This window comes from Ovis canadensis, chromosome 17 (assembly GCF_042477335.2).
Source record: "Ovis canadensis isolate MfBH-ARS-UI-01 breed Bighorn chromosome 17, ARS-UI_OviCan_v2, whole genome shotgun sequence".
Taxonomy (NCBI): domain Eukaryota; kingdom Metazoa; phylum Chordata; class Mammalia; order Artiodactyla; family Bovidae; genus Ovis; species Ovis canadensis.
In genome coordinates, this window is record NC_091261.1 from 17,290,060 (window position 1) to 17,305,095 (window position 15,036).

At 37.1% G+C, this 15,036-nt stretch overlaps 1 protein-coding gene across 5 annotated transcripts in view; it reads left to right on the forward strand.

The window, feature by feature from the left end:
- The window catches only part of LRBA (LPS responsive beige-like anchor protein), a 748,427-nt gene that overhangs the window by 81,804 nt on the left and 651,587 nt on the right, over positions 1-15,036 (forward strand). For all 5 annotated transcript variants that reach the window (XM_069556712.1, XM_069556716.1, XM_069556715.1 and 2 more), the window contains exons 5-8: positions 7,330-7,425; positions 12,436-12,557; positions 12,646-12,772; positions 13,374-13,493. In XM_069556712.1, coding sequence (XP_069412813.1) covers positions 7,330-7,425; positions 12,436-12,557; positions 12,646-12,772; positions 13,374-13,493 — 465 coding nt within the window. The remainder of the gene's footprint in view (positions 1-7,329; positions 7,426-12,435; positions 12,558-12,645; positions 12,773-13,373; positions 13,494-15,036) is intronic.

A 15,036-nucleotide genomic window follows, 5' to 3' on the forward strand; every position in this document is an offset into this window, starting at 1 on the left:
GGGACCAGTCTGTTGTTCCATGTCCAGTTCTAACTGTTGCTTCCTGACCTGCATACAGATTTCTCAGGAGGCAGGTCAAGTGGTCTGGTATTCCCATCTCTTTCAGAATTTTCCAGTTTGTTGTGATCCACACAGTCAAAGGCTTTGGTATAGTCAATAAAGCAGAAATAGATGTTTTTCTGGAACTCTCTCGCTCTTTCAATGATTGAATGGATGTTAGCAATTTGATCTCTGGTTTCTCTGCCTTTTCTAAATCCAGTTTGAACATCTGGAAGATCTCGGTTCACGTATTGTTGAAGCCTGGCTTGGAGAATTTTGAACTCCAGGTGCCTCATCAACCTGTTTATTTACCGTTTACTTCCCTTGGGAAATACTAGTAAATATTTTCTCCATTTTTGTTGCATTTCTAGGCTTATTATAGAGCTCTTTAGAAATCGTTCCCTACAGCAGCTTCCTCAGCCTGTTGATCCGTAATCCAGTTCTGTTTGAATATATCTAAGTTTGTGCTCTGCCATTATACAGTATTATATTAAAATGATTAGACTCTCTAGCTTCTTTGTATCAAACTTTAGTTCTCTGCTTGCCGTTAAGGTTTTTTTAAATCACTAATTTGAAGTGATTTTATTATGTTTCTTGGTGAAGTTTACCTTGTATTTATTCTTACTAGGTGTTCTTGCATCTGTGGGATTATAATTTTCATCCAGTTTGGAAACATTTTGGTCATTATTTCTCCAAATAGCATTTTTTTGCCCTCTCCCACTCCTTCTGGGACTCTCATTACATGTTGGTTAATCTTCTCTGTATTGTGCCTTAGGTCACTAAGATCTAATCACTTTTTTTTTTTTAAGTGTTTTCTCTTTGTGCTTCATTTTAAATTGCTTTTATTGCTGTATTTTTAAGATCTTTTCTTCTACAGTTTTGTTACTATCCATTAAACTTTTCAGCTTTCAGATACTTTTAATGTCTCTAAATTCTATTTGTTTCTTCTTAAAATAGCTTTCATTTTTTTCCCCTCATTCATATTTTTTCTTTAAATCTTTGGAAATATATAACATATTAATAGCTGCTTTAATGTTCTTACTCAGTAATTCTGTCATCTTTGTATTTTCTAGGTCCGCTTTTTATTTGCTCATTATGCTTTTAGTTATAGGTCCTGTTTTCTAGTTTCTTTATGTTAGTGATTTGAGACATAGTGATGTTAGTCATAGCTCGTGGTGACCAAGCGCCTGTTGCTGGATTTTGTTATGGTTCTTATAGGATAGTTACACTGTTGTTTGCAGGCAGATCAGTTGCTTGTGGTCCTTGCCATCAGGCTGTCCGTCCAGGGGCTCAGTCGTGGCCCCCTCTTTGCGACCCCATGGACTGCAGCACGCCAGCAGTCCTTTCAGGCTGCTTTAAAGTTGTTTTGGGCCACGTCTAGAGTGGCTGTTGCTCTCAGGCAAAGTCTGCCTTACTATTCTGGCCTCACTTTTGTAGAGTCTCTGTGGATGACCCTGAGTCTCAGACACAAGGCAAGAGGTAGTATAAGCCTGTGCTTATACTCCCTGTGCTGGTGAGCTCTCAGTGATTCCTGGCTCTGTATTAGCTCTGGGAGTTCTTTGACTGATGGCTGTTAAAACCTCACCTTGTGGAGTTTTAAGGTAGGAATGCACAGTTTGGTATTACGTCAAAGGGTCAGTGAAGACTGCTAGAGTCTCTTCTTTGCCTTGGCCCTTCCTCTGTAGTATTCTGCCTGACGGTTCTGTCCTCCTCAGACTACCCGTTCTCCAGTTTCTGCCTCATTGACTCAATGAGACTTTTGATTTCCCTCCCCTGTGCAGTGATCTGTGATATGGAGATTGACTCCAACTGAAAAGTCAGGGAATATCATGGCTTGTTTTCTTTCCCTTTCTCAAGGATCACAGTCTTGAGCTGCCTCTTTTCCATGTCTGAAAACAGTTTTAGTTTCGTACATTTTGTCCAGTTTTCTAGTTGGGTATTGTAGGTCCTGTTGCTGTGTCATGTTCAGAATACTGGTTTATGTTCAAATAATTTATTCTGAATATATAATTAAAATATTTTTGTTATGTTGGTGTATAGAGAAAACTATAAGAAAATAGCAAAGAATACGAACAGATATTTATTTTCAGGGATAGAAACCCCATAATCAAATATATGCTAAATCACTAATAATTAGAGATGTTCTGATTAAAACAATATTGATATGTGATATCAGTAGTATCAAGAATTATAAATTGGAAAATAGCAAGTATAAGTGGAGGACAGAGTTATTTTTAATCTCTGAGGATGTTCAGAAGCATTATTTTTGATGGCAGTGAATTGTCAACATGTATGTTTATCTTAGGAGAGTAGCTAGGTAAGTGTATTGGATGCATATATAGATTATTATATAGCAGGTAGAATTAATGCATAGAGTAAAATGGACTTCCCAGGTGGCTCTAGTGCCTACCAATGAAGGAGACATAAGAGATGTGGGTTTGATCCCTGGGTTGGGAAGGTCCTCTGGAGGAGAGCATGGCAACCCACTCCAGTATTGTTGCCTGGAGAAACCCATGGACAGAGGAACCTGATGGGCTGTGGATCACAGCCCATAGCCCATGGTGGGCTAAGGGTCACAAAGAATTGGATATGACTGAAGCAACTTAGCTCATCGAGTAAAATGAATAGATATCAAAAAGCGGGAAGAAAGTGAAAAATAGAATAATATATCTAACCCAGTCAGTTCAGTTGCTTGGTCGTGTCTGTCTCTTTGTGACCCCATGGACTGGAGCACACCAGGCTTCCCTGTCCATCACCAACTCCCGGAGCCCGCTCAAAGTCAGGTCCATCAAGTTGGTGATGTCTTCCAACCATCTCATCCTCTGTTGTCCTCTTCTCCTTCTGTCTTCAATCTTTCCCAGCATCAGGACTTTTCCAGTGAGTCAGTTCTTTGCATTGGGTGGTCAAAGTATTGGAATCAGCTTCAACATCAGTCCTTCCAATGAATATTCAGGACTGATTTCCTTTAAGATGGACTGGTTGGATCTCATTGCAGTCCAAGGGCTCTCAAGAGTCTTCTCCAAGACCACAGTTCAAAAGCATCAATTCTTCTCCGCTCAGCTTTCATTACAGTCCAACTCTTACATCCATACATGACTCCTGGAAAAACCAAAGATTTGATTGGATGGACCTTTTTTGGCAAAGTAATGAATGTCTCTGCTCTTTAATATGCTGTCTATGTTGGTCATAACTTTTCTTCCAAGGAGCAAGTAATTTCATGGCTGCAGTCACCACCTGCAGTGATTTTGATGCCCAAGAAAATAAAGTCTGTCACTGTTTCCCCATCTATCTGCCATGAAGTGATAGGACTGGATGCCATGATCTTCGTTTTTTGAATGTTGAGTTTTAAGCTAGCTTTTACATTTTCCTCTTTTACTTTCATCAAGAGGCTCTTTAGTTCCTCTTGGCTTTCTGCCATAATGATGTTGTCATCTGCGTATCCAAGATTATTGATATTTCTCCCGGCAGTCTTGATTCCAGCTTATACTTCATCTAGTCTGGCATTTTGCATGATGTAATCTGTATAGAAGTTACATAAGCAAGGTGACAATATACAGTCTTGACTATATATTGATTATATTTAAAATTAAAGTATAATTTTAGTTCAGTTTATTTCAGTCGCTCAGTCGTGTCTGACTCTTTGCAACCCCATGAGCCACAGCACTCCAGGCTTCCCTGTCCATTAGCAACTTCCGGAGTTTACCCAAACTCATGTTCATTGAGCCGATGATGCCATCCAGTCATCTCATCCTTTGTCATCCCCTTCTCCTCCTGCCTTCAGTCTTTTCCAGCATCAGGGTCTTTTCAAATGAGTCAGCTGTTCGCATCAGGTGGCCAAAGTATTGGAGTTTCAGCTTTAGCATCAGTCCTTCCAATGAACACCCAGGACTGATCTCCTCTAGGATGGACTGGCTGGACCTCCTTAAAGTCCAAGGGACTCTCAAGAGTCTCCTTCAACATCACAGTTCAAAAGCATCAATTCTTCGGTGCTCAGCTTTCTTTATAGTCCAACTCTCACATCCATACATGACCACTGGAAAAACCATAGCCTTGACTAGATGGACCTTTGTTGGCAAAGTAATGTCTCTGCTTTTTAATATGCTGTCTAGGTTGGTCATAACTTTCCTTCCAAGGAGTCAGCGTCTTTTAATTTCATGGCTGCAGTCACCTTCTGCAGTGATTTTGGAGCCCTCCGAAATAAAATCAGCCACTGTTTCCATTGTTTCCCCATCTATTTGCCATGAAGTGATGGGACCACATGCCATGATCTTAGTTTTCTGAATGTTGATCTTTACGCCAACTTTTTTACTCTCCTCTTTCACTTTCATCAAGAGGCTCTTTAGATCTTCTTCACTTTCTGCCATAAGGGTGGTATCATCTGCATTGCTGAGGTTATTGACATTTCTCCCAGCCATCTTGATTCCAGCTTGTGCTTCCTCCAGCCCAGCGTTTCTCATGATGTACTCTGCATAGAAGTTAAACAATCAGGATGACAGTATACAGCCTTGACGTACTCCTTTTCCTATTTGGAACCAGTCTGTTGTTCCATGTCCAGTTCTAACTGTTGCTTCCTAACCTGCATATAGATTTCTCAAGAGGCAGGTCAGGTGGTCTGGTATTCCCATATCTTTCAGAATTATACTTAAAATTTAAGTACAGATTATACTTAAAATTTAAAAGATGTTGGGTTAGACATATATTATCTAATATGTAGTATCTAATATATATAACCCAACATCTTTTAAATTTTAAGTATAATCACACAGATACGCATTTTTGAAGGTCAACATATAAAACAATTAAGCAGGATTTCCCTGGTGATGCAGTGATTTAGAATCTACCTTGCAATGTTGGGATCCCACATTTTGAAGAGCAACTAGTTCTGTGTACTGCAGCTATTACAGAAAATCTGTGTTACATTGAAAGATCCTGCAGGACGCCTGATGCAGCCAAATAAATAAATATTAAAAAAAACAGGTTAAACACATTGAGGTTAAGGGTATAGTTATAGGGGATAGGGCTTCCCTGGTGGCTCAGAGGTTAAAGCGTCTGCCTGCAAAGCGGGAGACCTGGGTTCGATCCCTGGGTTGGGAAGATCCCCTGGAGAAGTAAATGGCAACTCACCCCAATATTCTTGCCTGGAGAATCCCATGGACGGAGGAGTCTGGTGGGCTACAGTCCACAGGGTTGCAAAGAGTCAGACACAACTGAGCGAGTGACTTGACTTAACTTATAGGCAATAGAGGGAAAAAATAATGAACTATTAATAAAACAAAGCAGGGCTTTTTCAGTTATTATGTAGCTTTGGTATCACATTAATGCAGTGAAAAATCCCTGTATTTAAATGTGTGTTTGCCTTTTTGATTATTACTTCAGCATAGATTTTTACATATGAACTAGTGTATCAGTTTCCAATGATTCTTGAAATATGAATACTAAAATTATTTTCTGAGAGGCTTTCCTAGTATACAGTCCCCCTAGCAGCATCTGTGGAGTAAAGTGCTACTCTTGTGTCCTTTTTAATAGGTTGATAAAAAAGGAAAATTTGAGGAGTGATTTCTGTAGATGAAACTGTTGCAATATTATATTTTTATTTTTGACTATAGATTATTTTTGGTAATTTCATTTTAGAATTTACTTAACACAATGTGATTATAGTAACTTATTACACTTTTATAATTGAACAGTGTGGTTAAGTGAAAAGTTCTTGATCAAGCTTATTAATGCCACTTGCCACTTAGCTTTTGGATGAAAGATTGCCAAACTGTTTTAGTTAGGTTTCTTTTGGCTGTGCTGGGTGGGTCTTTGTTGCCGCTCGGGCTTTTCTCTGGTTCTGGCGAGCAGGGTTCTCATTGCCGTGGCTTCTCTTGTTGGGGAGCACAGGCTCTTAGGTGGTGGGGCTTCAGTAGTTGTGGTACGTGGCCTCAGTAATTGTGGCGCACGGGCTTAGTTGCTCTGTGGCATGTGGAATCTTCCCAGATCAGGGATCAAACCCATGTCTTCTGCATTGGCAGGCAGAGTCTTTACTGCTGGGCCACCAGGGAAACCCCTAGATAGTTATTCATGATAATTTAGACCAGGTGCCCAATAAGATGAAGGCAAGACTGTGATTTCATTTGTAGTTTGACACTGTTTTGAACTTTAACTTTTAAGAGGAATGCACTACACATTATTCTATTTGCTTGCAAACTGATTTAAATTACTATCTTGTCCTTTGCTTTTCCTTGTAAATGTAAATACACCTTTTTGTTTTAGCTGTTGGTTGTTGAATGTGTTAGAGGAGACTTGTGGATCAAAGAGTCATTAATCAAACAAATGCAATGTTACAACTTTTATACATGCTCCATCGTAGAAACATGTTGTAGAATGATATATGGTAGGGAGATTTGATCTGTTTTCAGAGGTCAGGACAGAGTGCCCTGCGAAGTGACCATTAAGATGAGCTTAAAGGTTGGGTGGATTTCTTTAGTTAAGGCAGGGGAGGGCTGGGAGTGGTGAATAGTCTTCATGAGAACATTTTAAGGAGACTAGTTTGTGCTCAGGCTCTGTTAGGGGAAAAAGTCATTATAGATGGAGTGCAGTTAAGGATCTTTTGGGTCATGTTAAGGATTCTGGTCTTTTCTTTTAAAGGATCTTTTGGGTCATGTTAAGGATTCTGGTCTTTTCTTTTAAAGGATCTTTTGGGTCATGTTAAGAATTCTGGTCTTTTAAAGGCAGTGAGAAGCTACTGGAGAGATAGAGTTATATAAAGTTGAAAGTGTAGTGATTAAAAGCTTGGACTCTGGAATCATTGAGTTCTCATCCCACTTGCTACCTGTATGACCTTGGATATGTTCCTCTGCCTCTAGTTCCTCCTTTGTAAAATGGGATGATAATAACCCCTAGTGTGGTTATGAGGCTAAAATATTTTACTGTTTTTAAAGTGCCTTGAACAATGGGACTTGATGAGCATTATTTTTTGGTGAGATTAAAAAGTGTTTTAAAAAGGGATGAGAGGTGGGATGATGTAGTTTGTAATTTTAAAAGGTCGTTTTTGCTGCAGTGTGGGAGTGCTTTGTGTCAAATGCTGCCGGCTCATATTTTTCTAGCACCTTCCACAGAACAGTGGCCTAGAGTGTGTTGTTTATTTCTTTAAGATAGTTGAAAATACCCGTTTTTGGATATTATATATGCTTTTTTAGCTTATGGAATTATTATTTTGGGGTATATTCAAGTATGTCTATATTAAAAGCATGTATTTTTGTTCTATGGTGAGTAATGTGGCTAATGAATCGCTGATTATTTTCATAGCCTCCGCATGCTGGAAAGTTGCTGTCTGTGTTAAAGCACATGCCACAGAAGTATGGTCCTGATGCCTTTTTCAACTTTCCAGGAAAGAGCGCTGCAGTAAGTAGATCTTAATGAGGAAATCATCTGAAGCTCTTCCCTTTGCCTCCTGAAAGTCTGGCCCTGTAAGCACTCTTGACAGGTTCTGTGTTGGGTGAAAACTGTGTACAGCCTAACTCAATCCTTAAAACAGTACTGCCTGTTCCTTTGTCCTGACTGTTTTAGAGGGGAAGAAATAGGGGCTTTAAGAAACTAAGAAAGCTGCGCATTCACCCCTTGGGGTCTCAATGGAATAAGAACCCAATTCTTTTCAACATAAGCCATGTTTTCTTATGAATTTTTATCTCTGCATTCTGAAGTAGAAATTTATGTATAGCACTTTCACTTTCATCTTTCTTTAGTGTTACATTTCCTTAGTTCTGTTTCTTTTGCACCTGATGTGTAAGTTGAGAGTAACAGAAACTTTCTAGGCAAGTTTTTCTGACTTGTGAGTTTCCATATTGTATCAGTCTCAGCATTGTTGTAAACTGTTAGTCACTTTACACATAAGACAGTTAATGTGTGGCAGTAATATCTGTAGTGTTTCAAAATATAATATGATTATATTATATAATATATATAATATATATCTGTTATTTATGGAAGCTTTTTCACATCCTCTTTATTACATTGATCTGCCTGTTAGAAGCAAGTGTTTTAAAGTTATCTTTTATTCATTTTTTATTTTTGTTCTCATAATATCCTACCTTTTGTGGCCTCTGTGTAGCCAGGCAATATCTGCAGAAAGAAGAGAGTGTTTTAAAAGAACATTTATGATACTTGAGTGTTTCACAAACATTGTACAGTTTTCTTTGGAAGGTTTTATCACTCCTGTTATTTTTTCTTTTTAATTTTTCTTAAATAACTATTTTAGATTTGAAGCTTTCCAGAATAGTTTGCTCACTTGGCATTGAGTTTATCATTTGTCTCCCAGCATAAAAAAGTATTCTTAGGAGACAGAAGTATTCTTATTAGAGAAACCTTTTTTTATGCATATTTTAAGTTTATTATTTATGTTTCTTTGAGATTGTTACATGTCCATTACATTTGCTTGTTTGCATCTTGAAATTCGGCCAGTTGAACTACACAACTTTTGGAGCTTTCAGAGAATAGATGTTTTAAATATATTCATTGACTCATTTTTTTCCCCCTTAAACATAGCTTTTAAAGGGAAGTTATTCATGGGTAAATTATTTTTACCAAGCTTTTACATCCTCTGCTTTCATGTTTGATTGGGACAGAACATATGTATACAAAGAGTATGTGTTATTTTTTTCTTTAATACAACATTCATTTTAAATCAGCCTTTTGAAGTCTCAATAGTGTTATTAGATAGATTTGGCTCTATGATGTTTTTCATGTTTTATGAAATATCTTATAAAAAATATGTGTATATATGATGTCAACCTAAAGGTATTTGTAAAGTGTTATAACAAGAAAAGCTTTTAGTATGATCTTTTTTTTAACAGCTTTATTGAGTTACAATTCCCATATCATACATTTCTGTCATTTAAAGTGTACATACAGTGAATGGTTGTGTTCATCAGTTTGTGCAGCCATTATTACAATTAATTTTCAGTTCAGTTCAGTCTCTCAATTATGTCCAACTCTTTGTGACCCCATGAATCGCAGCACGCCAGGTCTCCCTGTCCATCACCATCTCCTGGAGTTCACTCAGACTCACGTCCATCGAGTCGGCGATGCCATCCAGCCATCTCATCCTCTGTCGTCCCCTTCTTCTCCTGCCCCCAATCCCTCCCAGCATTAGGTCTTTTCCAATGAGTCAACTCTTCGCATGAGGTGGCCAAACTACTGGAGTTTCAGCTTTAGCATCAGTCCTTCCAATGAACACCCAGGACTGATCTCCTTTAGAATGGACTGGCTGGATCTCCTTGCAGTCCAAGGGACTCTTGGGTCTTCTCCAACACCACAGTTCAAAAGCATCAATTCTTTGGCGCTCAGCCTTCTTCACAGGCCAACTCTCACACCCATACATGATCACAGGAAAAACATGTTCATTACCCTCAAAAGAAACGCTGCACTCATGAGCAGTCACTGCACCTTTCACTCCAGACTCCCTGCCTAGGCAACTACTGTTCTACTTTTTGTCTTTGAATTTGTCTATTTTGGGCAGTTCACGCAAATGGAATTATATGATGTCTGGAATTTTGTGATTGGCTTTTTGCACTTAACACTACTGGTTTTAAGAGCCATTAATGTAGTAGTATGTATCAGTGCTTCATTCCTTTTGTTGACTAATATTCTAATATAAGAATATACCACATTTTGTTTAATTATTTTTTAAATTTACTTTTTTAGTTGAGGATAATTACTTTTCAGAATTTTTTTGTTTTCTGTCAAACATCAACATGAGTCAGACATAGGTATACGTATATCCCTTCCCTTTTGAACTTCCCTCCCATCTCCGTCCCCATCCCACCTAATTATTCTTTAACTAGTGGATAGTTGCATTCTACTTTTTGGAAATGCTCTATGGGCTTTTATTTGTAAGTTTTTATATGGACATATGTTTTCATTTCTCTTGGAAATGTAGTAGTAGAACTGCTGAGCCATGTTGTCTTATGTTCAACCATTTGAGGTACTCCCATATTGTTTTTCCAAAGTGACTCTATTTATTTTATAATCTTACCATCAGTTTAGGAGGTTTCTAGTTTCTCCACTTGCTTATCAACACTTGTTAATGTCTGTCTTTTTGACTATAGCCATCCAAGTCGGGTTAAGTAACATCTTGTTGAGATTTTGATTTGCATTTCCTAAGTTATGACCAACCTAGATAGCATATTGAAAAGCAGAGACATTACTTTGCCAACAAAGGTCCGTCTAGTCAAGGCCATGGTTTTTCCAGTAGTCATATATGGAGGTGAGAGTTGGACTGTGAAGAAAGCTGAGTGCTGAAGAATTGATGCTTTAGAACTGTGGTGTTAGAGAAGACTCTTGAGAGTCCCTTGGACTCTCCAGTCCATTCTAAAGGAGATCAGTCCTGGGATTTCTTTGGAAGGAATGATGCTAAAGCTGAAACTCCAGTACTCTGGCCACCTCATGTGAAGAGTTGACTCATTGGAAAAGACTTTGATGCTGGGAGGGATTGGGGGCAGGAGGAGAAGGGGATGACAGAGGATGAGATGGCTGGATGGCATCACCGACTCGATGGACGTGAGTCTGAGTGAACTCCCGGAGATGGTGATGGACGGGGAGGCCTGGTGTGCCGGTGTGCTGCGACTCATGGGGTCGCGAAGAGTTGGACATGACTGAGCGACTGAACTGAAGTGAATGACTGATGATGCTGAGCATCATTCCATGTTCTTATTGGCTATTTGCAGATGTTCTTTGGAACTGTGTCCATTCAGATATTTTGCCCATTTAAAAACTGTATTTGTCTATTTATTATTGGATTTGTAACAATCCTTTATATATTCTTCTGGATATAAGCTTCTTATCATAATTGTCAAAAATAAATAATTTTCAAATATTTTCTCCTGTTCTTTTGGGCTGTCACTTTCTTGATAGTATCCTTTAAAGCACAAAGGTTTTTAATTTTAATGAAGTCCAGTTCATGTATTTTTTTCTCTTGTACATAATTAAGAAGAATTTATCTATGTTAGGGTGATGAAGATTTATTTTTCCTTATAAGAGTTTTCTAGTTTCAGCGTTCACATTTGTGGAATGTGAAATGTGATTGATTTGGGGTTAATTTTTTGTGTATCATATAAGGAAGTGGTCAACTTCATACTCTTGCATGTAAATACTAGTTTTCTCAGTGCATTTGTTCATTGAACTGTCTTGATACTCTTGTTAAAAATCAAGACCACAAAGATGAGGGCTTATTTATGGCTCTCCCTTCTACTCCATTGGTCTATATCTCTATCTTTATGCCAATACCCCACAGCTTTCAGTATCTTTGTATTCTAGGTTTTAGACTTGGTAATGTGTTAGTTAGCAGCTTCCCACTATTTACTTTGCACACGACAGTGTCTATCCGTCAGTGCTGTTTTCTTAATTAGTCCCGTCCTCGTCTTCCCCTGCTGTGTTCACAAGTCCATTCTGTACTAAGGTCATCAGTACCATTTTTCTAGATTCCACATATACGTGTTAATATACTATACTTGTTTTCCTCTTTTTGACTTGCTTTACTCTGTTTAGGAGGTTCTATGTTCATTAACCTCAGTACAGTGGACTCAAATTCATTCCTTTTTATGGCTGAGTAATATTCCATTGTACAACTGTAGTTAATGGGAAGTTGCTAAATAAGACGGAGACCAGCCTAGCACTCTGTGATGGCTCAGAGGGGTGAAATGGGGGAGGGGAGGGAGGCTCAGGAGGGAAGGATATATTTATAGTTATGACTGATTAGGATTGTTGTACAGTGGAAACCAACACAATATTGTAAAGCAGTTTTCCACCAGTTAAAAAAATAAAATAAAATAAATTGGTAGTCTGGACCTCCAACTTTTCTTTTTCAAGTTTGTTTTGAAGACATTAGGGTCCTTGCTTTATTTTATTTTTAAATTAAAATTTAAGCCAAGTGGTAAAATTACCTATACAGTCACTTATGAATATAACTTTAAAATGTTATAAAAAATGGTATGAATGAATCCTCTTCAGCTTTGTATTTTCTGTTAAAAAATTACATTCTAGGCTTTTTACTTAACTGTTTTCTTTCCTTCTCCATCTTTCTTCATTACTTTATTTAACATTTCAGCAATAAATTTCCTTTGATATCACTACCTGTCTCTTTTCATTGGAATCTCTTTGCATATGTTCATTGTAAGAAATGAAGCAGTAAGATTAGTGTGTCAGACAGATCACTTGGAATGTTTCTGTTTAAATTAACGTCATTAATCTGTGTTTTGAATAATTTAGAAGTTAGTGAAAATCTTTCAGATGAAGAGACTACTTTTGCATGTAGACTAATATACGGTAGAAATACATGTAGCATGGAAGGTCTCATTTTCGTGATTTCAGTAACAGAATTTTTCATTGTGAGTCAGTAACTCAAATTTTTCCCTTTAGGCTATTGCATTACCTCCTATAGCCAAATGGCCATACCAGAATGGTTTTACATTTCACACCTGGCTTAGAATGGATCCTGTAAATAACATCAATGTGGATAAAGATAAACCATATTTGTATTGGTATGTATTTCTGTAACTTAGTGTTGTTACTTTATTTTGAAAAATGAGAAGAATATTTGTAGATGAAATGAAAACTTATTTTTTATAGTTTCAGAACCAGTAAAGGTCTTGGTTATTCTGCTCACTTTGTTGGGGGATGTTTAATTATAACATCAATAAAGTCAAAAGGAAAAGGCTTTCAACACTGTGTGAAATTTGATTTCAAGCCACAAAAGGTATGTGATCTTATGAGTCATAGTTATGTTACCAAACTGTTCTAACCTTCAGAATGCTGTGATAAATCATAATTCTGTTCTTAAGCTGGTTCAGAAAATGAAGTGTAAATTGCTGGACAGTTGTTAACCTCTCTAATTTGGACAATGAAAAGAGTGAATATTTAGCTGTTTCTAGAGTTTAAGGGAAATACAAGTGAAAATATATGTATTTGCTTTTCTACCTTAACATTTAGAAATTAATGAATGGTTTATTAACAAAAGGAACATCTATATGTAGATCAGTAAATAGATAAAACAAATATAACAAAATGTTGACAGTTGTGGGATGGTGAGAGAGTTTCTATTAAGCTTTTTACCTTTTAAAAATTTTCATAATGAAAAGTTAGAAAAATAGTTTCATGGGTAAGCTATTATTTGTTGAGAGAGTTCCCTTGACTCAATATTGTTCCAGGGGTAGAATATTGAATTTAATAAAAGTAGTCTTATTTTAGTTTTAGATTTCACTGTAATTTAGCATTTGATTTTTGCTTGTTTTTATCAGTGTGGTTGAATTGTTGGAAAAATCATTATCTTTTTTTTTTCAAACTGTTTGCTTATCCAGTGGTACATGGTAACTATAGTGCACATTTATAACCGGTGGAAGAACAGTGAGCTTCGATGTTATGTGAATGGTGAGCTTGCTTCCTATGGAGAGATAACATGGTTTGTCAACACGAGTGATGTAAGTTGTTTGAGAAAGTTACATTTAAATAAGAAAAATATATTTTATATTGAATATAAATTTTAGAACACTACAGTGGTGGATTTTTTATAATTGTAGTTTGGCTAACATGTGATATATTAAGAGAGTGGAAATGTGCTAATATGTCACATAAGATATTACTCAGTCCTTGTTAGAAAATTGTTCTGGATAGGGTAGAGACAATGATTCATAGGTAGCAGTGAGTATATCTTGAAAGCATTTGTGTCATCGGTCCATTGATCAAATTAAACCTCAGAGCTTTACTGCAGAGTTCAGATCATTTTTATGAATGAGTTAGGTGAAATAGGCTTATAAATTTTCCATATAATTCATAGCTGCTATAGATAACTATTTTTTTATAATATTTTCAAGGTTCAATAAGAGATCCATAAGTTAGAATTATATTCAAAATGCTTTCCCTCCCTCCCACATTACGTTTTTAATAGAAACCTTGAAAAATTATGGATCCGGAAAATGAATACAAACTTGCGACACCCATTCACTATTAACTCCTATTATCCTAATCTGTACATGTTTACGTATTTTGAAATACTAACCTTAAGAGCTTGGATTGTTAGACTTGGGTTTGAATCCCTTCCTGACTTTATGACTTTACTTAATTTATTAGGCCTGAGGTTTCTCTTTTGTGTGAGTGTGCTCAGTCGCTCAGTTCTGTCTGATTTTCTGCGACCCCCTGAACTGTAGCCTGCCTGCGTAAGCTACTTGGTCCATGGGATTTTCCAGGCAAGAATATTGGAATGGGTTGCCATTTCCTACTCTAGGGGATCTTCCCAACCCAGGGATTGAACCCATTTCTCCCGCAGCTCCTGGGTTGCAGGTGCTTCTTTATTGCTGTGCTCCGTGGGAAGCCCTTTGCTCCACCTAAAGAGGGTGTAAAATAGTACCTATCTCAGAATGTTGATTGAATGAGCTACTGTTCAGAAATCCATTAGAAGAGTGACTTATATAGAATAAGTGCTCAATAAATGTTAACTGTTAATTTTTTTTTAAATTAGAGACCAAATATGTATATTGCCTTTCAGCCTGTTTTTTTTTTTTTCTTACATTAATCTTTGCTGAGCATTGCAGGCATTGTAATAAATACTTTTACTTTCTGTAACCTTGCAGGATAAGTACTGTTACAATCTTTACAGGTGAAACTGAGCACAGAGAGGTTAAGGAATTTGCCAAAATCAGCAGCATGGGAATCAGTTATTTGACCTAGGTCGTTTGTCTTCATAATCCAAGTGTTAAAAATTTTTTATATTCCTTAATGTCAACATATACATTTTTCAGCAGCCTTCCTAATAGTTCCATGGTATAAAATACTTTTAAAGGATATCAAGCATTTCTTTTCCTTCTTGCTGCATAGGTGTAAATTTATGTGTGATCTCTGCAACCTAGATGTTACTAAGAGAGATTTTCTATGTAAATAAGAAAAGCATACACCTGTTTTTCTGAATTTACACATTCCTTTTGCGAGATTGCATCTACTCCCATGACTTAACCTATTATTTGTATC